This window comes from Lepidochelys kempii, chromosome 3 (assembly GCF_965140265.1).
Source record: "Lepidochelys kempii isolate rLepKem1 chromosome 3, rLepKem1.hap2, whole genome shotgun sequence".
Classification (NCBI taxonomy): domain Eukaryota; kingdom Metazoa; phylum Chordata; order Testudines; family Cheloniidae; genus Lepidochelys; species Lepidochelys kempii.
Genome location: NC_133258.1, coordinates 190,948,274 through 190,975,522, shown reverse-complemented (window position 1 = coordinate 190,975,522; position 27,249 = coordinate 190,948,274). Strand labels below are relative to the sequence as shown.

Here is a 27,249-nt window from a genome sequence, read left to right as displayed (position 1 = left end):
AGGGCAGGTCAGGCGCCTCCGCGGCTCCCCCTCCGCCGGCTCTAGGGGTCTGGGGGGGCTTCCCGCCGTGCCCCGCAGGCGCTCTGGGGAGGGGGAGGAGTTGCAGTTTAAGCCTCCCGAGCCACGGCCCGGGCAGGTTTGTCCCAATGGAGGCGCCGTAGCGTCCCCGGCAACCGGTGTGGCTGGTAACTAAGGCCGGCGCCGGGGGAAGGAGACCGCGCCTGCGCCTGCGCCTGCCGTGAGGCCATGGACGCGGCGCACCGGGCTGCGCTCCTCGCCGCCTCCTGCCTCAGGACCCCCGTGAACCCGCGCACCAGGGCGCCGCTGGCTCTGTACGAGCGGGAGAGGCGCCCGCCGACCGCCGCGGAGCAGCAGGTAGTGGGGTGCTCGGCTGTGTGCTGGGAGCCCGCGGGGCCCCTCTCCGCCCGAGGGCCGGCTCGGCAGCGCTGGGAGATCCCGCTCGCCTCGTGTGCGGGGTCTGCCTGGGCTGGCGGGCTCCCGGCCGCAGGGGGCTCTCGCATGACAAGGGCCCCGAGTGACTGCGCCCCTGGGCGAGGCGCGCCAGGGCAGAGGTCCGCTGTAGGATGGGTTCTGTACAGCGCCGAGCACATCACTAGGGCTCAGTAGCTAACCTAGGGGTTCAAAGCTGCACAGCCTGTCTGTGAGCATCTGGCCACTACTAACACTAACTACTAACGTGTATCTTCGTGTATCTGTTGTGTAAGGGAGGCGATGCATTAGAAAATGAGGAAGTGCTGGCATTCAGACCTAGCAGTTACTAACCTTTTCATGGCTCTGATGCTGTGCTTTATGGTGTTCCATCAACTCCCGTGGAGGCATGCAGGCCTGCTAGGAAGATCAGAATTTAGTGTAGAGATGGCTGCTCTTTGTCATAGAATTTAAGGCCATAAAGGGTCACCAGATCATCTGATCACCAGTGTATCACAGGCCACCAATGCCACCCTGTATGCTAAACCCCACAACCAAAATTAGGCTAAGGTATTTCAGCTTTCAGGCAAGGCAGAGAATAGGAGGAACCAAGGTGCATCAGTGCCTGAGGCCTCTGGAATGGCAGGAAATTGATTGAGAGCTGTACACAGATGAACCTGTCAGGAAACTTGCATCCCAAACTGCAGAGGAAGGTGAAAATTCCCCAAGGTCCTTGCCAATCTGATCACTTGACCCCCAATATGTTGCTATAACATTCTCTCATGGTAACTAATAATACTAAGGAACAAAACACTGGAGGGGAAAGGATTTACTTTTAAAATAGGGCAAGATGATCTTCTGAAGATTAGCCTCTGGATTAATAGTGTATTTTTAATGCTGTCTTCAAGTGAGGTTTTAAAACCAAGATTAATGTAAGTTTTGTCTCTTAGGAAAATGCTTTAAACCTATCTGGTATGAGAAATAATTTCTTCTATATAATGACAGCTACATTCCCAATCTACTTTTTTAAAACAAAATGCTATGAGAACTGTAAGAGATGATAAGGAGATTATTGATGAGAAGAAGAAAGGAAGGATTCCTCTTGTAAGAAATGGATTTTAAAGATGGGCAGGAAGTGAGATATGGTTCTAAGTTTAGGGAAAGGATGTAGAAAGGTGTGAAGGCAAGAACGGAGGGAAAGCTAAAGGAAGCAAGAGGGGATGTGAAGTTTAGCATATTGAGAGGTAGAAATAGAAGTAGATGAGAGTAAGATTATGTAGCATCATGAGAGTCAGAACAAAGATCTTGAATGTGATGCACTAACACACTAGACACTAATGGAAGGGGTTTGACATGGAGTAAAAAGGAGAAAAATTACTAAGGATGAGTACAAAAGAATAGTACGAATAGGTAGGCACAAAATCAGAAAGGCTAAGGCACAAAATGAGGTACACCTAGCCATTGACATAAAAGAGGTTCTATAAATATGTTAGGACCAAGAGAAAGACAATGGAAAGCATAGGTTTGCAACTTAGGGGGGAAAGAGAGCTCGTAATGGATGATATCAAGAAGGCTGAGATGTTTAATGCCTATTTTGCTTCAGTCTTCACTAAAAAGGCTTAATGAACCAAGTATATAACACAATTTATTAATATTAACAAGGGGAAAGGAACACAAGCAAAAATAGGGAAAGAACAGGTTAAAGAATATTTGGATAAGTTAAATGTATTCAAGTCAGCATGGCCTGATTAAATTCATCTTAGGGTACTTAAGGAACTAGCTGAAGCAGACTCGAAAAACGTTAATGATTATCTTTGAGAACTCATGGAGGACAGGTGAGTCCCAGATCTTTTTAAAAGGGGAACAAGGAGGAATTATAGTCAGCCTAACTTTGATACCTGGAAAGATACTGGTACAAATTATTAAACAATTAATTTGTCAGCATCTAGAGGATAACTGGGTAATCAATAATAGCATGGATAAACATGGATTTGTCAAGCAAATCATGCCAAACCAACCTAATTTTTTCCTTTGACAGGGTTACTGGAAGGGGGGAAGCTGTAAATGTGACATCTTGATTTTAGTAAGGGTTTTGATACTGTCCAACATGATATTCTTACAGGCAGATTAGGGAAATATGTTTAAATTACTATAAGGGTGAGTGTATAACTGGTTGAAAGACCATGCTCAAAGAGTAGTTATCAGTGGTTCGCTGTCAAACTGGGAGAGTGTATCTAGGGGTGTGTCCTGTATTGTTCAATATTTTCATTAATGACTTGCCTAATGGAATGGAGTGTATGTTTATAAAATCTGAGAATGACACCAAACTGGGAGGGCTTGCAAGCACTTTGGAGGACAGGATTAGAATTCAAAATGATCTTGATAATTAGAGATGTAGTGTGAAAGCAACATCATAAAGTTCAATGAAGACAAGTGCAAAGTACTACACTTAGGAAGGAAAAATCAAATGCACAAATACGTAATGGGGCGTAACTGGCAAGGCAGTAGTAGTGCTGAAAAGGATCTGGGGATATAGTGGATCACAAATTGAATACGAGTCAACAATGTGATACAGTTGCAAAGAAGGCTACTATCATTCTCGGGTGTGTTAACAGGAATGTCATATGTAAGACCCAGGAGAATAGATCATTGTCCTGCTCTTCTTAGCACTGGTGAGGCCTCATCTGGAGTATTGTGTCCAGTTCTGGGTGCCACCCTTAGGAAAGATGTGGATAAATTGGAGCGAGTCTAGGGGAGAGCCACAAAAATGACAAAATGTTTAGAAAACCTGACCTGTCAGGAAAGATTAAAAACCACCAGGCAAGAAGACTGAGAGGGGACCTGATAAATCTTCAGATATGTTAATGGCTGTTATAAAGAGGACTGTGTTCAATTGTTTTCCATGCTGTAAGTGGGACAAGAATTAAAGGGCTTAATCTGCAGCAAGGGAGATTAAGGTTAGATATTAAGAAAAACTTTTAACTACAAGGATAGTTAGGCCCTGGAATATGCTTCCACGGGAGATTGTAGAGCCCTTGTCATTGGAGGTTTTATGAATAGGTTGGACAAACTCTTGTGAGGGATGGTCTAGGTTGACTTGGTTCTGCCTCAGCGCAGGGGACTGGACCACACGGCCTCTTGAGGACCTCTTCCAGCCCTGCATTTCTATGCTTCTGTGACTGATGAACTGAGTGACTTCAGCTGAAACGTTCTGGATAGATTAAAAGAGGAAGAACGCAAGTTCCTAAGTAGAGAAGAATGCAGAAGAGGACGGAAAATGGGAAATAAATTCAAGGACACAAGATAGAAAGGAATTGACAAGAGTTGACCATGGGGGAGGAGAAAAGCTTTAGAAAGAAGGAAGAGAATCAACTTAGTGGAGGATGTTGGTGTAGTCCAACCCCTCAAATTTTTTCCTAGTGGCATTAGGCATTACAAGAGCAAGTGTGGAAATAGTACATGCAGATAGACAGCCAAGTTTGAGAATGAGAGAGATGACGACTATGGTGAAAGAAGATCAAAGGAATCAAGAATAGAGGAGATAATGGAACTGCAGGGAGTGTGAAGGAGGAAGACGGTAGAGGGCCAAGAGTAGCAGAGAAATCAGACAAGTTTCCTGAAGATCAGAGAAAGCATGAAAGATAAAACAAGGAGGAGTCTGAATATATGGTATTGGAGTGGTCAGAAACAGGGAATTCGGACAGAGATTTCTAGGACAAGTTGCTAGGAAGTCGGACGAGTTGTTGTTGTTGATTTATGGGAGGCATTAAGAGAGCACAGCTAAGCTGTTTCCAGGGTGAAAGCAATTTCTCTGTTCACTCAATGAAAAATATTTTGTCCTTTTTTGTATTGATGCAAATTATGAAATCTTAGAATTTGCATTTGGTGGTTTCTTCTTAAGAAATCATTATAGCTCACTCTTCTGGTCAAGCAGTGTATTGTGCCTGTGACTCTCCCTAACAGCACACGTTCACTGAATCACAAAAAAAGGCAACCATGTGAACTATTGAGAGGGGAAAAATGAAGTGAAAATAAAAAAAATTAAAAGACCTAGTTCAGCAGGGAACCTTGGACAAACATTTTGTGCCACTCACAGTCCTCCTTCCTGCCCTCCCCGCCCCCCCCTCCCCCAAATGCCTCAGCTGTTTCCATAGCAGGCAGCTTAGCAAACCTTGTCTACTGTGTCCAGCTGTCTTGAACAAACAAAACACCTCAGTGGTAGGCCCATCAAGTGGCAGCCTTGTACCCGAAGCTCCAAAAGATGCTTTATTGAGGCAGCAGTGTTATACAATGGTTCATTCATCACTGATTGATTAAAATCAGGCAAGCCAAATACCAAAAATCACCCAGAGTTCCCTTGCAAAAGGATAGATTCATGCAGAGTTAATTTTAATAGCCAAGTTGTGTGCATTGCCATAGTGGCTGATTAACTTGTCCTTTATATTTACAATAAATACAGACTTTGAAGCAAGTGTTTCTAAAAATCTGTTATTGACAGCATAGTAAGCACACAATGTGGTATCTCCTAACTTAGAATAACAGTTGCCAGATGGCAGTACTGCATCACTTGTGCCCACACAAATCTCTTAATGAGCTTTTTTTTAACATAGAAGTATCTGAAGAGAGGATTTAGGAGTTGATGTGCAACTCAGTGGAAAAGAATTTAGTATCTTTCCATGGATCCAAAGCTGAGATCACCATCATTTGTATACACAAGGTCAATAGAAACAAAGATACCAGCAAGTAGTAGAATATTATGCAGTATTTATGCTTGGTCTTTCATAGGCAATCTCTATCTGGACACTTTACAGCTTTATTTCCTTGTGACTGTATAATTAGTCTATGTCAAGTCATCTGGACTGTATGAAACTTGAAATAGGATCTTGGGATGAAAACTTAACTAAAAATATAGTCAAACAAGAATTTTCAGATAGAATTTAAGATTCTATTAAAAAAAAAAAAACCCACCCAAACTTGTGGATAGAACTCTAAAGTGCTTTTACAAAGCAGAGTAAATATGATTCCCATTTCATAGATGAAGAAACAAATGAGTCCTGTAACTTAAAAATGGATCATTGAAAATAATTGCAGAAAACATTTTTAAAATATATACACTATGCTGTTTTTACTATACATCTTTTTCCAACTTCCTACAACCTTAAAAGTGTTATGAATAATGTGCTTATCTGGACCTAAGTAGTTGTTGGTAAAAGAACATGTAAACTGATAGTCTAGTGTAGGCCCCACCATTCCAAAATTTGATCTCCATAATAAGTTGTTAAAATGGGGGTTTAAATCTTTTCATGTCAGATGGCTACTTACTTTCTATTACCACAAGCATTTTGAAAATAAGGCTCCTCATGCATTGTTTAGTCTTTTTGCATTTATTTTTATATCAGAGAAATTCTTGTTTAAAACAAACAAAAAAAAAAACCCCTTTTGTGTTTATACAGTAGTATCCAATAGGTGAGAAAATTAAGTGTAATTTTGACTTTTCTGAAATATATACACACAGAGTATAGAGTTTGACTGCTGTTGACTTCACTGGGCCTGGAATTTGCCTTACAAAGTATACTTTATTATTCTGCAAGTAGACTATTACAAGTACAGCAGCCTTGGCAATGATGCCATATGGTGGGTGGCATCAAAATATGTACATTTTTACCTTTTCCCTGATCAATGCCACTTAACAGATAGCTAATATTAATACAGTATTTTCAGTACTATCTGCCAACAGCGATTGTAAAGACTTTAATGGTGACTACAGTTCTTCCAGGCTTCTTCATTTTATGTTAGGCCTGCTTTTGCCCATCTGTCTGAAACACGCCTGTGTATGCTAACTAGAGAAATGGTGCTGGCATCTTTATCTCAGAACTATGTTCCATCACATTTTCTGACCAGAAAAGAGCCAGAATTGTTTCCTTGGCTAGTGCAGACAAGATTTAACCATGTAACATCCTGTTTTAATAAAATGTGATATAGATTAAGGTTCAAAATATTTTCAAGGGGGAGGAATGATGAGGAAGCTATACAAAAACTACTGACAGTGCATAACTGTCTCAGGACAACACTTCACAGTGCTCACCATATGATTCTGGAGATGTAGTGATAAGAGGCTATTTAGGCACAAAAGTTTGGAGCTGTTCCTCACTTTCGGGGAAGGAATGTATGTCTGAGTAATGCAGCACCTGTTATCTAAGCAAAGTGCTTGCAGGTTGTGAGGTTGCGCTCCGTATGATTTTATGAAAATATGCTAATGTATATTCTAGTTACATTATATTCACATTCTTCATGCAAAAGGTCTCTTATAAGGTATCATTACAAAGCTTATAATCTACCGAGTGTGGTCATCCTATTTGTATAAATGTATCATTCTTGTATCTGAAACTAGAAATATGGAAATATAATTCTGAGGTCCTATTGTAATTATGCAAAGTGTGGGCCATTAATGGTGGTTTGGAATCTTGATGGCTCCCATCAACTAGGACAATTGACTATAGATGGCTCTGTTTACTTGCAAGCCTTCCTGTGAGTCAGGCCAGGAAGAATGAAGGCTTGGGGTCTCACAGGACATGTGACCATGTCACCTGGCACTGGAATCCATCTTCAACCTGATGCTTTTCCATTTAGAAGGAGGGATGGGGACCCAGAGACACAAAAGATTCCTGTCTTGTGCCAAAGCTATATAAGGGGGTGGAACAGAACAAAGGAGGTTCCAGTCATGAGAAATCCCCTAGTTACCACTTGAGCTGAAGCTAATAAGAACTGTACCAGGGGAAAGGATTGGGCCCAGACTAGGAAGGAGTCCAGTCTGTGAAAGAAGTTTATTGGAACATCTCTGAGGGTTTTATCTGTAATCAGTTTCTTAATGTATTAGGCTTAGACTTGCGTGTTTTGTTTTATTTTGCTTGGTAACTTACTTTGTTCTGTCTGTTGTTACTTGGAACTACTTAAATCCTACTTCTTATACTTAATTAAATCACTTTTGTTTATTAATTGATCCAGAGGAAGTAATTAATACACGGGGAGCAAACAGCTGTGACTATCTCTCTATCCGTGTTATAGAGGGCGGACAATTTAAGAGTTTACCCTGTATAAGCTTTATACAGAGTAAAATGGATTTATTTGGGGTTTGGATCCCACTGGGAACTGGGTGTCTGGGTGCTAGAGACAGGGGAGCACTTCTTAAGCTGTTTTCAGTTAAGTCTGCAGCTTTGGGGCATGTGGTTCAGACCCTGGGTGTGTGGTGGAGCAGACTGGCGTGTCTGGCTCGATAAGGCAGGGTTCTGAAGGCCCAAACTGGCAGAGCAAACGGGCTCAGAGGTAGTCTCAGCACATCAGGTGACAGTCCCAAGGGGGTTTCAGTGATTGAATCCATCACACTGGTCACTAACTCTTATGGTTAGAAGGAAAATAATACAATTCCTTTATTTTTTAGGATGATTTTGACTTGGACTGTTATGCTGAGAGACAGCAAAGCCCCACTGTAAGTGGGGATTGTGAGGACTGGATAGACTTTCCCAAAATGTGCCACTCAAACCAGGAATACTACTTGAAGCTGGAAGAGCTGAAGAATGCCCACCTGGAGACGATGGCAAAACTGGAAAACATGTATCGGAATAAGCTGCATTTGAAAGGAGTACAGCCCCTGGACAATAAGGATGCTGCTCCTAATTTGTGTTATAGGTAAGTTTAATAATTATCTCCGCTTCTGTATTGCTTTTCATCTGTGTCATAGAGTACACAGCCAGAAGGGACTACCAGCTCATTTAGTCTGATCTCCTGTATATGCCAGGCCACTAATACCACCCAGACACCTTCACACTACGAGCAACAACCAGAATTAGACCAAAGTATTACAATCCTCAGGAGATTAAAGTATTGTGAGCGACAGGCAAAGAACAGGAGGGACCAAGGTGCACCAGTGCCCCAGGTCCCTGTAATGGCAGGGATCTGATGAAGTGAGACACACACCCAGATGATCTCAATGCACGTTGCAAATATTAATGAACACTGCACTCTTTTGAAGCAGGGAAGTATTACTATGCTCATTCCACACGTGGATTCTGAGGCACAGAAAATCTAATGACCTAATTTTCAAAGGTGCTGAATACCCTTAGCTTCCATTGAATTTACATCTGAAAATCAAGATATAAGCGACTCTCTGAAGGCCACACAGTAAGAATGGCAGATCATCATTTGTCCAAAGATCTAAAACACTTTGCAAGTATTAAGTAAGCCTCACAACTTCCTTTGGAAGGGTAGACATTATCCCTATCCTACAGATGAGGAACTGAGGTTAAAGTGACTTGTCTAAGGGCACACAGTGAATACTGACTCCCATTCCTCTGTCTAGCCATCATGTTTCTCTCACGAAACAAGAACCAAATCCTATCAAATATTATTCTTGCCTTTCAAGCAATATCCCTTCTCTATTTGCAAGCACAACCATATATTATATTAATCTTGAATATTTAAACCACATGCAGACTCTGGATGGAGGACTTGTTTGTTTTACAGCAGTGGTACCCAAATTTTTCAGGGTAATGACCTTCCTAACCCTGCCCAGCCCCACATCCCACTCCCCGGCTGGGAGCGGAACTGTGACTCCTGGGGCGATGGTGGGAAGGGTCGTGGACAGGGCTGGGGGTGGGCCTGTGGCCGGGACCGGAAATAGAACCACAGCTGGGCTGCAGTGGGAGCCAGCTGTAGGGCCCACAGCTAGGTGCCGAGGCTGGGGATGGGGCCAGGCGTGGGGACGGAGGCCAAGGCTGGGGATGGCCCCAGAGCAGAGTTGGGGGCGGGGCTGGGTGGCACTCACTCCCCACCCTTCATGGGGGCTGGCCCGGGCCCACCAGGCCCCCCTGAACGTTCTCCCCCTTCCCCCCTTAGGGGGTCGTGCCCCACAGTTTGGGGACCTCTGTTTTACAGTAAGGTTCTTTGCTATTAACAATGCTATTTACAGCATCTCTTCTATAATACATTTCGGAATGAAATATTGTCTGTGACCCGATAAACAACGGAAAAGAAACTTGCTACATTGCTAAAACAGTTCAATATAGACTTCTAGTGCTTGGTTAAAACACTCTTCTCTAGAACCATGTCTTTTGCCCCAGCAAAAAGTGACTAAAATGGATACCCCTTATTTGGGCTTCTTGTAGAGTAGTTGAACCCTAAACCTTGTCATAAAATTATTTTCTGGTTATTGTACATCACTCCTAAATATCTTAATGGGCCTAGTTCTAAGCTATTTTCAATATATAGTAAAAGCTGTGTTATCCAGCACTTTACCAACCAGAAACCTCTGTAAACCAGCATTTCTGATCTTCATTGAAAGTCCAGTTTATAGTCCGGTTAGGAAGCCTGCCAGCCCCGTGCTACCTGGCTTCATGTGGCTCCCGGAAGCGGCAACATGTTCCTGCTGCTCCTAGGGGGAGGAATGGCCACGGGAACTCCATGTGCTGCCCCCGCCCCAAGCGTTGGCTCTGCAGCTCCCACTGGCTGGGAACCGTGGAGGCAGCACACAGAGCTGCCTAGCTGCGCCTCCGCCTAGGAGCCGCAGGGAAATGTCACCGCTCGTGGGGAGCTGCTCAAGGTGAGTGCTGCCCCTCCACACCCCAACCCCCGGCCATGAGTCCCCTTCCGCACCCAAACTCTCTCCCAGAACCTGCGCCCTGCACCCCCTCCTGTGCCCCAGCCCTGAGCCCCCTCCTGCATCCAAACTCTCTCCCTCTTAGTTAATTGGAATTTTTGACTTACCGGCACCCCCCATTCCCCCAACGTGCCAGATAACAAAGCTTTTACTGTATTTGAACTACCAGTCCCAGCCAGAGATGATGCATCTGGTGGTGGTTGTTGATCTTAAAATGGAATTTTTTTTTTAAATGCTTATTGTAGTAGTGTCTTAATGCCTCAACTAGGTCGGGCACCTCTTGTGCTCGGTGCTGTACACACACAGAGTAAATATGAGTTTCTGCCTATCCCATGCTTCCCAACCGCCACACTCTTGCAAAAAGTGGAGTAATGCTGCTTTACCATCTTTGGTAAAGTGCCTTGCGATTTACAGATGGGGAAAAAGAGTGGAATGATTTATTGCTGGCTTTCGTCTCAAGATTAAACTTGTTACACCCAAAACTTCTTTTTTCCTTTTTTAGATCAATATGGGATAAGAGCTCATTTCAGCCTCTGAATTTGCATAAATCTTTTTCTGAGCCTGACTTAAATAATCTGTCTTATTCAAGTTTATGTGATGGGTCTGATGCAGAATTAGAGTTGGAAGAAGAAAATGGTAGTGCAACTCGGTCACTGACATTTGCTAAGGAGCAGATCGAGAAAATGTGGGATGGGTTTTCTGTGGAGGACTATGTCTATCACACTAAACATAGTTTACCAAATTCACCAACATTCAAAATGATGGGGAAGAAGCAGAAAGAGTGGTCACCAAAGGTCACTGTGCCTAAGCCTTTCCAGATGACTATTCGAGAAGCTAAGAAAAAACAACAGAATGTCAAATCAAAGTCACAGATAGAAATGGAAAATAATTTACTGAAGAAACAACTAGAGGAAGAAGCAGAGTGTCAAAAGAAATTCAGAGCCAATCCCGTGCCTGCTTCTGTCTTCCTTCCACTCTATCATGAAATAATGGAAAGAAATGAAGAACGCAGGAAGTTTGTGAAAGAGAGAAGCAAAGATATTCTTTTGGCCACTCAGAGACCATTTCAGTTTATCAAGAGGGAGGAGCAAAGGAAAGAAATTAGGAAAATGCAATTAAAAGACCTTTCATTGCCTGAAAAGAAAACAAAATTATTCCAAGCAAAACCTGTCCCTAAATCTGTTTACAGTCCAGCCATTAATGATAAGTTAAAAGAAGAAGAGCTCTATAGAGAAATTAGGATCCAAATGAGAGCTGAAGAGTTGCTACATAATTCATCTCTTCCCAACAGCAGATTGGCTCGTAGAACTATATATAAACAGAGGAAACAAAAGTGCAATCAACAGAAAGAACTGGAGCATAAACCAAGGATCAAATCTAGGGTTCCAGACTTTGAAACACTACACCAAAAATTCCAAAATAGGCTTCTGAAACAGAAACATGTGAAACACATCACAGTTTGTGAACCCTTCAATCTTCGTACTCCACGTATCCCATCCAACAAAGGGAAGATTCTGCAGGACATTCAAGCAGATGAAGAAAAATTAAAAGAAACACGCTGGCCATACGCCTCTCCAAGATGCAAACCTCGAATGAGGTGTTCAAGTGCAAATTCATCTCCCTTGGGACGTGAGGAATCTAAATCTCCAAGAATCACAGAGTCTACGAAAAGACGAATACAAGCTATAAGGTGAATAGCTCAGTAGTATGTTACATATAGTACAAGTTACTTTATAAATCCTTGACTGTTAGTTTATGCCACTGTTAGTTTATGCCACCAAATATTTAATTCCATATTTTTTTCATTACTGCTACAGTGGTTATTTTCGTCTTTTGATGATGTTTTCTAGCTGCTGTAATACACTTTCTTTTCCCCCACAGACATTTGAGGAAAAGGACTATAACAGCCTATTGGTTCCCAATACATACCTGAAGCCCCCACTTCTCAAATGAAACATAAATATTCCATTGTCTTGTCCCACCCTTGTTTCCTCCCTGCTCTTCTCTGTTGAATTACCTTTCACAGATCCTTCCTTATGTTCTCTCCAGAATAAAATTAATTCAGTCTTAGTTTATTTTTCCACTCAGGAAATCACTTGAGGAAAAGAGAAAGCTGGAAGAAGAGCAAAAAAGGATCAGAGCAAAGCAGAAACAAAGAGTGAAAAAACTGCAAACACTTATAACAACCCGGGCTGAGGCCAATGACCCACATCAGAGCCTAGCTCAGATGTCTAAATCCAAATTAAAAATAATCAGGTATTCTGCTACATCCCCAAAATCCTGAACCTCTAGATGCAAGTTGTATGTTTAACATACAATCCAGTAACAGTATAAACCATGTTAATGTAACTATTCATGTATGTCATAAATTAGACATTGTCAAAAATTCTGGGTAGAAAAGGGTATGAACAAATACAATATTTTGATCAATCAGGAATTGAGAACTGGTGTCCATTTTGATGAATTCAGGTTTATATGCTGTTCCTTAAATTATTATACCACAAATAACAAGGCAGGCTTGTTTTTAAACCTGCATATAATCTGAAGAGGGAAATAGGAGTTCACACTAATAAACACTATTAAATTAACATCTAGCTAGTACAGTTCCAGCTTTAACTCCACTCTTACAACTTTCAAATTGCCAAGGAAAAATACAACCATGTTTTCTCTTAAATTTTAAAAAATAAACTTCATATTTATGTTTTTATTTTAGGTGTCTTCTGCTTCCTGATTGCTGAGCAAATATCTTTTTTTTACTCTGATTTGGGAGTCAAATCTAATGAGAGCAGGAAGTGGGGCAGAGCTATTACATGACTCTGGGCAGCAACAAGGCCAGAGACCTTTTTCTAATGGACTGTGAATCAGAGTACTGCTGTGGGGGAGGGTCCTTATGAAAGGTGCTATAACTTAGCAGTTAGACTAGGACAGGACTGGGACTCAGGGGAGGTGGATTCTAGTCCAAAGCTGCTTCGTGACCTTGGGCATGTGACTTTTAATTCTAGGTTTTGGTTTCCCCTTCTGTAAAATGCTGAACAGTTTTTTCTTGCAGAGTAAATGAATGAATATTCATTAATATTTGCAGTGTACTTTGAGATTGTTTCACATATTTAGTCATCTATCCTAAGTATTTATTATTATTATTAATTATTACTATTACATGGAGGAGATGATAGCAGCATTAACAGGTGGTTGTTTATACAGTTCTGTAGATATGCAGGATGCTTTAAAAATGACACAGGAACTCTAAAGATGTCTGCTCTGCAACTAAAAATGGAAGGCACCTGGACTTTTTCTGTTTTTGAAAGATAAATTAAAATGTTAAGCCCAAAACAAAAAAGAAAGATGTGGAACTCTCATTAGTTGAAACATTTGAGAAGAGATATTAACACTTCTTAAAGTACCAATCTTCCATGGTATATTCTAACTTCACCAGCTCTTCCAAAAGCCTCCAGTTTCTTAACTTTTTGTAGAAAAACAATTATATGGAATGGCTATCAAGATGAGAATGCAGCAATTAAAGGAAGTTCAATATAAATTGAAAATCCTAAAATGTATAAAGTGTGCACAAGTTAGAGCCCTGAAGTTATGCATTTAAACTCATTTGTAAGGACATCTACCTGTTTTTTCCAAATGGATTACATCAAAAAACATAAAATTTTCTTTAATTTTCCCACTGTCAAAGGTACGTTGTTGCTGTGGTAAAAGAACTTGAGGCAGTTAACCTAGTGCATAACCAATATAAAATACATAAATTTTGACTTTAAAAACAACTGCACAATGTTCTGTTTGTCACAAGCAATGTAATTTGCAGTTACTCTAGGAAGTTGCATCTTGTAGCATAGCCTGGTCTTTCTGCTACCAGTTCTATAAATAATAACTAAAGACAATCAATTTAATTTCTGTGTCATGCTATATTTATAATAGGAAACATGAGAAGCAGAGAATGCAAGAGTATCTGCAGGAGCGGGAAGAAATGGAAGAAAGAGTAAACCAGAGGCCATTGCTTTTGGAAAGAGCCACTCAGGTTGTCTTCCTACCTTGCTCTCACTCCTCAATTAAACTCATCTCCGAATATTGCCTAAGTCAATACAAGTGTCAGTGTTGAATAGTTTTTAGAGGGTATCTGAAAACTTTTGTAGGCAAGCATGTCAATTCCCCTCTGACTATAAAACTCTGCCTGGTACCTGTCCCTATGCAAATAAAATTATATTACCATGTATTCCGGCCCAGCACTCGCTGCTGCCTGCCTGTTTAGAGGGGTGTGAGCCATCTTCCAAACATGCATTTTTTTCCTCCGTTCTGGCTTGTGTGTGAGGTGAAGAAGGGATACTGTGTAATAAAACCGTAATTATGACTTAATTATTTTCCCCATAAACACACAACATGCCGTGCACTTACCCTGCACATGAATGCTGAATATTTGGTAATGTGACTGAGGTTGTAATTAAGGTTTTGCATTATTAATGTGATGTATATAATTTCCTTATCTTGGAGGCAGAAGGATGTTCTCTGTGGCAGTGCAGACTTTGTTACTGTCAGTGAAAATGGGCTGTGTGGCCATTAGGTCACAGTTAAGATGTACCTTGTAAATAGGCATTTCCTTCTTTTAAGGGTTTGTGTCTCGGGAAGATGTCTCACTACCAATACTTTGTTTAAAAGGAAAAAGTGTTTACCCCTGGACTGGAGTTGAGAGGTGTGTGTCTGTGGAGTGAAAGCTCTTTGTGTGTCTTTGAACATTGTGATGCATTGTGAGGCAAGTAAGTTGAGGTTGATGTGGAGGTGTATCTGAGCTTAACTGTCTTCCTGGATTTTTAATGATCACGTTTATAGGAAATGCACATGAACAACTTTATCTCTAAGTTGATTAAGGGGTTGTTGATTAAGGGTCCTCTCCCAGAACTAATTCATGTCTAAATGAGGTCTATTTACTGCTTAGTAGCTTTCCTGTGCCATGAACAACTTAGGAAACAGACCTGACCGTCATTAGAACAGATAAGTGTATTACCCTGGAGGCATCACAGTAAGAGCTAGCCAACAGTACTGATCAGATGTTTCATAAGGTTTGTTTGAAGGGAAACTACTACTGTTAAAACTAGTAATACAAATATGCAGCAATTAAATGATCGATTGTGACTTAAAATAATCTCTGGAGGCATGAAGAAGCAACGACTGTGGGGGCTTTTTCTGCTTGTATGAACTAAAGCTTATCTTCCTCACTCCTATCTCACCATACAAATAAAATCCATCCTAATAGATTATAGTCCAGCCTAAATGGCATGAGATTTGACTTACTTATATGTACCACACTCAAGCCTCTGTTGTCCCAAATGGAATTGTCATTGGCTAGTGGGGTTGCTCTGTCCTTTGAGGAGTGTATGAGTAATACTGCCAAACAAGGTCAGAATATAATGGTGCTGATAATTTAATCCTGTTTGTAATGTTAGCCCATAACCCTGGAGTACATTACAGAATATTCTCTATGTATCCTTGGCACTGAGGAGCAAACCTTACATCTCTGCCCCCTTTATGATGGTATGAAAAACTCCAAATACAGCAGAAACAGCATGCTTCTGCTGCAAACAGGGTTAGGCAGAAGAGGCTTCTCCCGGGAGGATTCTGCACTATTTCTCCCTGCTATGGAGCAGAGCTCTGTGTTATAACACAGGAGAAAGTCGTATGTGAGCATGTTGAGGGTGTGGGTCCATGCACAGCACACTTCAACAGGGTCACAAACCCACAGAGAGTGCAACAGGTGATATCTCTCAGTCAGGCCTGTCTGGGCCATTGCCTGGGACTATCTATGAATGTGGGTTTGCATCCCACCCAACCTCTGTGCCCTTCCCCTGGGCAAAGCCCTCTTACACAGGCTTTACTTGCAGGTCTGTGTACTTTTCAATAGCATTCTAAAAGAAATTCTGCCATTTCATATTCACACTGAGTATCACGCTGAATTTGATGGGATTCCGATGGCATAGGGCAATGTTCTCAACCAGGGGTATGCGAACCACTGGGGGTACTCAGAGATCTTCCAGGGGGTACATCACCTCATCTAGATATTTGCCTAGTTTTACAACAGGCTACATAAAAAGCACTAGTGAAGTCAGTACAAACTAAAATTTCATACAGACAATGACTTATTTATACTGCTCTATATACTTAGTATACACTGAAATTAAGTACAATATTTATATTCAAATTAATTTATTTTGTAATTATATGGTAAAAATGAGAAAGTAAACAATATTACAGTAATAGTGTACTGTGACACTTGTATTTTACATCTGATTTTGAAAGCAAGTAGTTCTTAAGTGTAGTTTTAAGTGAGGTGAAACTTGGAGTACACAAGACAAATCAGACTCCTGAAAGGCGTACAGTAATCTGGAAAGGTTGAGAGCCACTGGCATAAGGTACTATGCAACCTAATTTAGGGTATTAGAATCTGGCCCTTAATAATACATTAATGTTTAGAATGCTGTAATTTTTTTTTTAATAGAAAAATGCCAGAATAGCAGCAGAAAAGCATTACTCTGATATACTGAGAGAACTGGGGATTTGTGAGGACTTCCTTTCAAAAAAAAGTCAAACTGCTAAATTGCTGGACCACTCCAATGCTAAAGGCTTTGGAAGCTGCACTGAAGACAGAGAAAGGTAATAGTTACCAGTGGTTTGTTGTGTCAGTTACACACCTAGTGATAGCAAGTTAAGTTGTTTTTTAGTTTTAGAAGACAAAATTAGTTGTATTTTGGAGGTAACTATTTGGCTGCATATAGTTCTCATTTTAATAGTGTCAGTGTTTCTATAAAAAGTTTAATTCACAAAAGACAATGAAAATTATATGCTCACACAGTAAATTTGTAATCCAATATCCTCTTAAATATTTTAACAGGGGGTATATAACTTAATGCACATTTTTAAAAAAATACATTACTTTTTCTCCCTAAGTTTTATTTCTGAACTTTTACCAGAAATCCGGGCAGGTTGCTAGGGAGAGATTTTTTTGTGTGTGTGTGTATAGAATGTTGTTGGGGTGTTTTTTATAAAAATAAATATTTTTAAAATGTTTGTTCATTAAATACTTGGATAAAATATATTTGTATGCCAACCCTGCATAGCTGTTGCTGGAATTTGGGGGCCTGTGCAAGGCAGCCAGGTCTATAGTGTGTCCTACATTGCCACTACCGAGATCCAGGGACCGTTGCTTCCTGCAGAATGGGGACACAGGCAGCATGGGGGGGCTACTGCAGCTGCTCTGCAGTGTAGAGAGAGGAGGCCTTCTTCCCCATAGTTAGAGCCCCTGAAATTCTTATTTTCTATAATTTTTTGTTTTATTTTTCAAGAGTTTCATGTAGTTTCTTTTTATCCACACCGGGGGGACAGGGAGGGAAGGGGTGGAAATCCCGGGGGGCTGGGTTCTGCCTCCAGGAAGGGAACAGCAGAATGTGAGCCCACCCACATTCTCCCCCACAGGCTCCTGTCCTGTGAAGCTGGGCCCAGCACCCCCTCCAGGCATTACAACCTGGTGCACAAGGTCGCAGCACTGCTCAGGTTTGGCCTGGCTGCCTCTTTGTCAGGAGGTGTGGCCAAATTTGTGAGAGTGGTGCTGCAACCCCGGGTACAGGTTGCAACTTCCAGAGCAGGCAGCTGGGCTTAACCTCATGGGACAGGAGCTGCTGCTGCAGAGTGAGTTTGCTTTTATTCCATGGTGTCTTGCATTTGTGAAAAACAGGGGGCTCTACCCATAGTAAATACCTGCCCCCCACCCACATAGAGATTGACTCTTATTGGCAGGATTTGGGCCGGAGTACTCGAGAGTTTTATTCCTCTAAAACCAATTTTTAAAAATCCCCAAGATCAATAAATGCAAATCTTCATTTTTTTAGTCTTAATGAAGATAAAGTTCAAGAAGGAGAATCCTGTGATGGGGAGAAGGTAAATTCGCAATCTGACCAATCTTGTGGGGAGGCGGAAGAGGAGAAGGCAAGCTCTCAGTCTGACCAATCCCATGAGGAAGAGGAGAAGGCAAGCTCTCAGTCTGACCAATCCTGTGAGGAAGAGAAGGAGGAGGCAAGCTCACAGTCTGATCATGATGATGAGGATGTTGTGGAATGTGAGGATAAATATGAAGATGGTTTAGAAGAAAAACCTAGTAAGGCTGAAGCTAACTGAAAGGAAGGAAGACAGACTTACTTCTCTTATTGCCTTGGTGCTCAACACACATTTCATTGCTGGCAATGGGTATATGCTAAAGAAAAACCTGACTCTTGGTGCTACAGGCATTTTGAACTGCATACATGTAGGTCTTGTGTGAATTTCCATTTGTTAGCATAATATAACTTCTAATGCTGAATTTGCTTTTTTTCCAGTAAGAAAAAATTATCATTACTCATTTCCATTAGCAGTTACACTTGTTAATGTATGCTTTATCCTAAACTTTCATTGCATGAACACATTTCTGTGTTCAGAAATACTAGCCACGGTTTAAAACTCACTTCTTTCATTCCTTTTGGCTAATACGTAGGCTTTTACATTTCCAGCTCTTTGCCTTCATGCTGACAAAACAGGGTGGGAATGAGTCATCAGGAAGGAGAAACAGTGGTGTTACTCCATAAGCAAAGATTTTAGAGCAGCATTACCTCTCATTTCAGCACTTCTAGGATCTGCTCAGTTTTAACTAGCCCTGAATATATTCTCCCATTATGGCAGTGGAAATTTGGGTGTAACTCCCATTAAGAATGATGATGGGAGTTTCTTGTGTAAATCCTCTGGCCATCATTGGCGGAGTGGTAGCCAGGGACATCAAAATACCAACTTACTATGCAGCTGGACTATCCTTGCGACTGCTTAATGAATGCTCATTTTAATATAATTTATTAATAGCACCCCACATACTAGGGCTCTTGGGACACTGAACAGGATAACAAAACCATCACTAATATACAATAAACACATATGTCTATAGGACTTTGTAATGCTAAAAGAGGGGAGGGGGAATGAATTTGTAGCATGAACTTCAGAAGCAGAATTTGTATTTTTGTTATACTGTGGATTATGTATTAGAACAAATGTCTAATCAAAGCTCCAAAATTGTGTTCTCTGTATAATATCTTTAATTGCTTTTGTTTTAAGAACCATTCCAAGATCACATGAAATAATTCATTATAATGTAATAATGAACATTAATTTTAATCTGCAAGATAGTTTCTTTATTGACATAGTTAACAGATACTGTAAATCAAGAAATTATTATGTGTTAAAAATACAACACTTGCAACTGTGTTTAAAATTTTTTTTGAGTCAGTAGAAAAAAAGGGGTTTAGTAAACTTAAGTAGTCCTTCTCCCTGTATTTGCTACTCAGCCCATCAGCTTTCCTCTTAGGCTACTCCTGAAATAAGAACCCAAGTGAAGACATAAATGCTTCATATGGAGAGCACCTTCTGGTTCCCTCTCCTATTCTGTGCCTGGCTTTCCTACTGTTCTCAATCATTGCCAATGTAGGGACGGAAAAGAGAAATATATCTGCATAATAAGCAGCTGCTGAAGAGCTTCAAATAATAGTTTGCAAGCTAAATAAAGGATGATGCAAAATATCTTCACAGCATCTACACCCAAAACATCTTGGGTAACCAGCAAATATTAGTAAGTTGCATTTTTGTCTGAATACTGAATGTACAGTGGTTTCACACACTTTTGTAATCAAGTAGTAGGGTTTTATTTTCCTTTTTTCTGACAGGTTTTGCAATACTGTTAGATTATTTCTTATTTGGTTAGATCTGCATCAGGAGACTCACTAAAATTTGAATTCAGATGAAGTATATATAATTGTCATGTTTCTAACAACTCTGAAATTTTAGCACAAACGTGTAAAATTTTGAAAAGGTTAACTTTAATACTTCGATTTTTTTAAATAAAATATTCCTTTGGTGAAGTGTAGAAGTGTAAATATAGTAATATAAAATAAGCGTATGTTAATACCGGACAATGAAGTTGCAGACGGTTTAAAATCTCTAATTAGGCTGAAAAATGTTACACTACAAACTCAAACTGATTTGTTTGGGTTTTAAATTCACTTGTTCATCCTTCCACGATCAGAACAAGATTTTTCAGCTTCAGTTCTTTCTTTGCTAATATTGGAGGCAGTAGTGAAGGTAGATTTTGCTGATGCACATTGTTAATGCAGAGTTGTTTGCACATCACGAGCTGGGATATTTGTGTTGCTGTATACTTAGTATGGAATGCTGATGGACTTTTACAATGTGGTGCTACTCAGAAAGTGACTGTAAAATGGCACTTTCTTCTTCGAATGCTTCCATTCCATGCTAGGTGTGTGCATGTCACGGGCACTGGTGCCTGAGATTTTTTTTCCCTCAGCAGTATCCACTGGGCCAGCTCTAGCACTCCCTGGAGTCGTGTTGGGCCACTCATCCTTGCACAACCCAGTGATGGCACCACCAACTCTGCCTAGAGTGCCTAATCCAGTTCATTATCCACCACCAACTCCTGCAAGCAGCCGTGAGGCCAGACACTTTCTGGTTCCTTTGACCCCGGAGGCTTTCCAAGCAGCGAAGGACACACCGTCTCCTACAGTCCCGCCAACTCTGCAAGGACCCCCATCAACCAAGGCGTCAAAAGATAGGAGAGAGAAAGGAGCATAGAGCTCCTTCCTGGCACCAGCCACCTAGGCACCTGCTAGGGGTAAGCCCTCCATGATCCTGACACAGTGATAATCAATCTGCTGCTGGTCCCCAAATCCCCAACACCACCTGGCAGCAGAAGCAGGTACTGCTACTCTTCGCAGTCCGAAGACTAATCTTTCTGTTGACCTAAAACCTACACTCCACCAGACTTTGATACTGATGCAGTGGCTGTACTGGAACCCTTGGGAGTTTCCCCTGGTACTGGGTCTGCCTTCCCACCACTCATACTCAGTGGCTTCAGAAAGACAGGCTACCGGCCCTTCCGACTCGGCACTGGACCCTGACTCTGGTACTGACCTCGCTGCTGACGTCCAGAAGCTGGCCCCAATGGATGTGGTAGAAGCAGAGGAAGAGGAGGGAGCCCCTCCTCCAGGGTAAGCCTCCTCCTCATCGATCCAGATGAGGGGTTGCAGGACCTAGTAGCCTGCTCCCTCAAGACTATTTCAGGGCCCACTGGGACCTCCTGAAAAGAGTTGCCGTGAAGCTGGGTCTGGAGGTTGAGGAGTTTAAGGAGTCAGCATACAACTTGATCGATATTCTGGCTGCAGCTGCTTTCTCCAGAGTGGCCTTCATCAACAAAGCAGTGATGGGACCCATCAAAATGCTGTGGCAGACTCCTCCTTCTCTGCCCCCCCACCTCAAAGACGACAGAGAAGAAATACTATGTACTGGCAAGTGGGTTCAGATACCTTTATTTGCCCCCTCCGCCCCCAGGGTCCTTGATAGTGTTGGCAGATAATGAACGGGACGGACAGGGGCAATCAAGTGCTACCCCCAAGAATAAAGATGCTAAGAGACTACACCTTTTCAGATGAAAGATTTATTTGACAGGCAATCTCCAGTTACATATCTCCAACCAGCAGGCTTTGTTGGGGAGGTACAATTTTAATCTATGGGACTCATTGTCCAAATTTAAGGTCTTCCTCCTGCAGGAGTTGAGGCAGAAATTCATAGCCATCCTGGAGGAGGGCAAGAGTGTGGCCAAAACCTCTCTACAGGCAGTTCTTGATGTGACTGACTCGGCAGCCAGGACTAGGGCATCTGCAATCACCATGAGGTTTTGTTCATGGCTCCAGTCCTCTGGCCTATCTCACGAAGTTCAGCAGTCCATCCAGGACCTCCCCTTTTGAAGGCTACTCCCTGTTTTCAGAGCAGACTGACTTGAAACTTCAATGACTCAAGGGCTGCCCTTCCTTCCTTTACACGTCACCAGCTTCCAGGAAGCACTTTAGGCCCCAGCAACCTTTTGTGGAGCCTTCCAGGCAGGAGCCCTACAAAAGAATTGGGAAGGGTTACAAATGATGCAAACCCCTCCCTTCCACCTAAGCCTCCCAATCGGGCTCTCACAAATACTCCTGTGGAGCCAAACAGGTCTTTTGAAGATGCACCCGAGGGCTTTACACCAGGCTCCAGTCCAGATTTGCTCCCTCCTTTGTTTTTCAGCCCAGCGTGGTCATATATAACGTCGGACCATTGGGTCCTGAGTATAGTAATAGTCCGATTACAGCTTTCAGTTTTCATCCATCACTCTCCCACCCCCATCCATCTTCAGGGACCGATCTCATGAGCAACTCGTTGCCCAGAAGGTGCAATCCCTCCTATATGTGGGGGCCGAAGAGGAAGTTCCCTGAGACTTAAGAGGGAAGGGTTTTACTCCAGGTATTTCCTAATGCCAAAGGGGGCCTATGGCCCATCCTGGACCTGCATCACCTCAACAGATATCTCAAGAAACTGAGGTTTTGCACTGTCTCCTTGGCCTCCATCATTCCCTCCCTGGATCCAGGAGACTGGTACGCCACCCTCGACTTAAAGAATGCTGATTTCCATGGTCATAGGAGATTCCTCAGATTTGTAGTGGGTCAACGCCACTGCCAATTCACTACTCTCCCCTTCAGCCTATTGGCAGCCACATGGGTCTTCACAAAGTATATGATGGTAGCAACCCTCCTCAGGCGCAGAGGCATGCAAGCTACCCGTACCTCAATGACTGGCTGACCAAAGGTTGGTCACAGGCTCATGTACAGCACAGTATCAGTACAATCTTGGCTACCTTCCAGGTGCTGGGCCTGCTGATAAACAAGAAAAAGTCAACTCTGGTCCCAGTTCAAAGAATAGAGTTCATCGGGGCAGTGCTTGACTCGACACAAGCCAGAGCACGCCTGCCGGATCTAATATCTGAGGTCACAGTCCACCCAATAAAGACTGCTCAGGTCTGCCCCAAACTATTGGGACACATGGCAGCATACAGTTTGCAAGGCTGTGCCTCAGGCCTTTCCAGATGTTGCTGGCATCAGTCTACTCCCTGAGCAGACTCCACTTAGACTCAACATGCATGGTCCCGCCTTCGGTCCTCGTTTCCCCAGGGGTTGGTGGAAAGACCTAGGATTGGTAATGCAGGGGGTACCTTTTGTTGCCCATCAACCGTCAGTAGCCTTAGTCTTGGCACGTGAGACCTACGGTGTGGAGCCCATCTCAACAATTTCAGGAAGAAGAACTTTCCCTACATATAAATGTCAGGGAACTCAGGGCAGTGCACTTAGCTTGCCAAATGTTCCTTCCCCAGATCTCAGGCAAATTGGTACATGTCCTAACAAAGAACACCGCATCCATTTTTTACATCAACAAGTAGAGAGGGGCCAGGAGGCCCTCTGGCTGTAGGACTTCTGTGTGAAACACGCCTTCACCTTGAGGCAACACATCTCCCAGAAGCCTGTAACATGCTGCCAGATCATCTCAATCTTTTCCTCTCACCACGAGTGGTCCCTTCACCTGGAGCTTACTGGATCCATCTTCCAGAGGTGGGGTTCTCCCCAGATGGACCTGTTCGCTACCAAGCAGAACAGGAAATGCCACCAGTTTTGTTCATTGAGAGAGAGCCTGGACTGTGTCTGCACAAACCGCTTTCCTGCTGCCATGGGCAGAAAAGCTCCTCTATGCCTTTCCCCCAATTCCTTGGTTCAAAAGGTCCTCCTAAAAATCAAGTGGGATAAGGTGACAGTTACTCTGGTAGTCCCAGTGTGGCCATGCAAACATTGGTTCAGCACTCTCCTGGAATGCTGTGGCACCTCTGCTTTTGCTTCCACTCCACCCAGACCTGATTTCTCAAGACCATGGCCAGCTGCTTCACCTGAGCCTCGCTGTCCTGCACCTGACTGAATGGATGCCACGTGGCTGAACCCTGAAGAACAGGCATGCTCGGAACAGGCTTGACAGGTATTGCTAGGTAGTAAAAAGCCTTCCATGAGGGCTACCTACTTGGCCAAGTGGAAACATTTCACTTGTTGGGCCTCTGAATGGGATCTCTCTCCATCTCTATCTTCTCTTCAGTCTATCTTGGACTATCTGCTCCACTTAAAGCAGCAAGGTCTGGCACACACATCTATAAAGTTCATTTAGTGCCCATATCAGCCTTTCACTCTCCAGTGAGTGGCAGAACAGCGTTCTCCCATGAGATGACAGTCCGATTTCTCAAGGAAAGACTGTATCCTCAGGTTCGCAAACCAAGCCCCGCATGGGACATAAACCTGATCCTGTTGAGGCTCATGCATCCCTCTTCGAGCCATTAGCATCTTGCTCCCTACAGCTTCTCTCTTGGAAGGTTGCCTTTCTGGTGGCAATCACCTCAGACAGCAGGGTCTCTAAGATCAAAGCCCTTATGTCAGAACCACCCTACACAGTGTTCTTCAAGGACAAGGTCCTACTGTGCCCCCATCCGGCCTTCCTACCAAAGATGGTGTTGCAATTCCACAGCGGCCTTCCTACCAAAGATGGTGTTGCAATTCCACAGCAACCAGGTCATTTTTCTACCTGTCTTCTTCCCAAAACCTCACAAGACTTCACAGGAATGTCAGCTTCATATGGTGAATATTAGGTGGGGGTCCTTGCCTTTTTATAGTGAGAGAACTAAGCCTTTCTGCAAGTCCATGCAACTCTTTGTAGCAGTAGCAGAAAAGATGAGAAGGCTACCCGTGTCAACCAAAAAAATTTCATCCTGGATAATCGTCTGTATCTGAGCTTGCTACGAGCAGGTGAACATTCTGCCTCCAGCCATCATGACTGCTCATTCCACAAGCGCCCATGCTTTGTCAGTAGTATTCCTCGCACAGGTACCAATCCAGGACGTAGAATCATAGAATCATAGAATATCAGGGTTGGAAGGGACCCCAGAAGGTCATCTAGTCCAACCCCCTGCTCAAAGCAGGACCAATTCCCAGTTAAATCATCCCAGCCAGGGCTTTGTCAAGCCTGACCTTAAAAACCTCTAAGGAAGGAGATTCTACCACCTCCCTAGGTAACGCATTCCAGTGTTTCACCACCCTCTTAGTGAAAAAGTTTTTCCTAATATCCAATCTAAACCTCCCCCACTGCAACTTGAGACCATTACTCCTCGTTCTGTCACCTGCTACCATTGAGAACAGTCTAGAGCCATCCTCTTTGGAACCCCCTTTCAGGTAGTTGAAAGCAGCTATCAAATCCCCCCTCATTCTTCTCTTCTGCAGGCTAAACAAGCCCAGCTCCCTCAGCCTCTCCTCATAACTCATGTGTTCCAGTCCCCTAATCATTTTTGTTGCCCTTCGCTGGACTCTCTCCAATTTATCCACATCCTTCTTGAAGTGTGGGGCCCAAAACTGGACACAGTACTCCAGATGAGGCCTCACCAATGTCGAATAGAGGGGAACGATCACATCCCTCGATCTGCTCGCTATGCCCCTTCTTATACATCCCAAAATGCCATTGGCCTTCTTGGCAACAAGGGCACACTGCTGACTCATATCCAGCTTCTCATCCACTGTCACCCCTAGGTCCTTTTCCGCAGAACTGCTGCCTAGCCATTCGGTCCCTAGTCTGTAGCTGTGCATTGGGTTCTTCCGTCCTAAGTGCAGGACCCTGCACTTATCCTTATTGAACCTCATCAGATTTCTTTTGGCCCAATCCTCCAATTTGTCTAGGTCCTTCTGTATCCTATCCCTCCCCTCCAGCGTATCTACCACTCCTCCCAGTTTAGTATCATCCGCAAATTTGCTGAGAGTGCAATCCACACCATCCTCCAGATCATTTATAAAGATATTGAACAAAACTGGCCCCAGGACCGACCCTTGGGGTACTCCACTTGATACCGGCTGCCAACTAGACATGGAGCCATTGATCACTACCTGTTGAGCCCAACAATCTAGCCAGCTTTCTACCCACCTTGTAGTGCATTCATCCAGCCCATACCTCCTTAACTTGCTGACAAGAATACTGTGGGAGACCGTGTCAAAAGCTTTGCTAAAGTCAAGAAACAATACATCCACTATACAATACATCTGCAGAGCCGCAACCTGGTTGTCGGTTCATACCTTCATGTCCCACTACGCCATCACCCAACAGGCCCATGACAATGCCAGTTTCAGGAGAGCAGTGTTGCAGACAGCACATCCATGAACTTTGAGCCCACCTCCAAGGGTACTGCTTGTGAGTCACCTAGCATGGAATAGACATGAGCAAGCACTTGAAGAAAAAATGGTTACTAACCTTTCGTAACTGTTGTTCTTCGAGATGTGTTGTTCATGTCTTTTCAATGACCCACCCTCCTACCCCTCTGTCAGAGGTATTGGCAAAAAAGAACTGAGAGGGTGTGGGTCTGTGGCGCCCCTTATACCGGTGCTTATGCACATGACTCTAGGGGGCGCTAGAGCCAGCCCAATGGATACCATTGAGGGGAAAATCTCTGGCAACTGTGCATGCGGTGTGCACACACCTAGCATGGAGTGGACCTGAGCAACACATCTCAAAGAACAAAAGTTACGCAAGATTAGTAATTTCTTCTTACTCAGCAACTGCAGTTCCTGTGTTCAGAGTCGCATCTGACTAGTGATTGATGTCTCTTTGCCAAAATAGCTCTGGGAGAGTGAGCTGCATTCAGTTTTCTTGTGCATCACCACTGTCCACAAGTTTCTAATCTGTACTAACTCTAGTGAAGGCAATGGGGTTGTTCTGGGTAATGGGGTTTACCCTCACAATGCTATTTTTAATGTCATTCAAACTATCTAACCACATTTTAAGGAGTTATTTTGAAAGCAAATTTTAAGCATCAAAATTTGGGCTTCTCAGCCTTTATCATCCTTTTCAGTTCTTCTAACATCCAAAAAAATATTTTTAGAGAAATATTTGTACTAATAGTTTCAGTCTTAGGACTGTGTCTATTGAAATGGTGGATTTCTGGACTGGGTGAATCAAAAGTATGTTGGGTTAATATACTGACATTTCCCTGTTGGAGACTGATTCAAATCTAGCTTTGTTCACAGAAATGTTTGTTTTATCAGTGATGGACTCTTGGTTTTCACAAAAACATTATCCAGCTGTGTCTACTTTTGATGAAAAGACTGGAACAGCAGAAATATTATAGCAGTAAAAACCTGTATCACTGTTTTTGGGGTGGTTTTTTTTTTTTTTGATTCATGGACAGTCAGTTCCTGTCTCACTTGCCTGTT

At 42.9% G+C, this 27,249-nt stretch overlaps 2 protein-coding genes across 18 annotated transcripts in view; one reads left to right on the top strand and one right to left on the bottom strand.

Annotated features, from left to right (window-relative positions):
* Positions 1 to 27,249, bottom strand: part of LOC140909632 (uncharacterized) — a 128,347-nt gene that overhangs the window by 5,462 nt on the left and 95,636 nt on the right. For 2 of the 15 annotated variants that reach the window (XR_012158300.1, XM_073339412.1), the window contains one exon: positions 21,596 to 22,842. The exons of 1 other annotated variant lie outside the window; for it this stretch is intronic. Coding sequence is in view for 6 of the 14 variants with exons in the window: in XM_073339407.1 (XP_073195508.1) it covers positions 21,983 to 22,047 (65 nt within the window). In the remaining 8 variants the exon portion in view is untranslated. Of the gene's footprint in view, positions 1 to 783; positions 850 to 12,077; positions 12,195 to 18,039; positions 18,124 to 21,595; positions 22,846 to 25,889; positions 26,240 to 27,249 lie in introns of those variants that run through there. 12 more of the 15 variants (XM_073339406.1, XM_073339407.1, XM_073339402.1 and 9 more) reach the window with 11 other exon arrangements.
* On the top strand, positions 230 to 25,005 carry FAM161A (FAM161 centrosomal protein A). Of its 3 annotated transcripts, XM_073339392.1 has the most exons (7): positions 230 to 375; positions 7,868 to 8,115; positions 10,584 to 11,771; positions 12,170 to 12,337; positions 14,006 to 14,105; positions 16,575 to 16,729; positions 17,962 to 25,005. In XM_073339392.1, exons 1-7 carry the CDS (start codon positions 247 to 249, stop codon positions 18,245 to 18,247), a joined length of 2,274 nt encoding a protein of 757 aa, XP_073195493.1. In that variant the 5' UTR covers positions 230 to 246; the 3' UTR covers positions 18,248 to 25,005. The 3 variants fall into 3 exon arrangements, with proteins under 3 accessions (XP_073195493.1, XP_073195494.1, XP_073195495.1); XM_073339393.1 differs by lacking the exon at positions 12,170 to 12,337; XM_073339394.1 differs by lacking the exons at positions 12,170 to 12,337; positions 14,006 to 14,105; positions 16,575 to 16,729.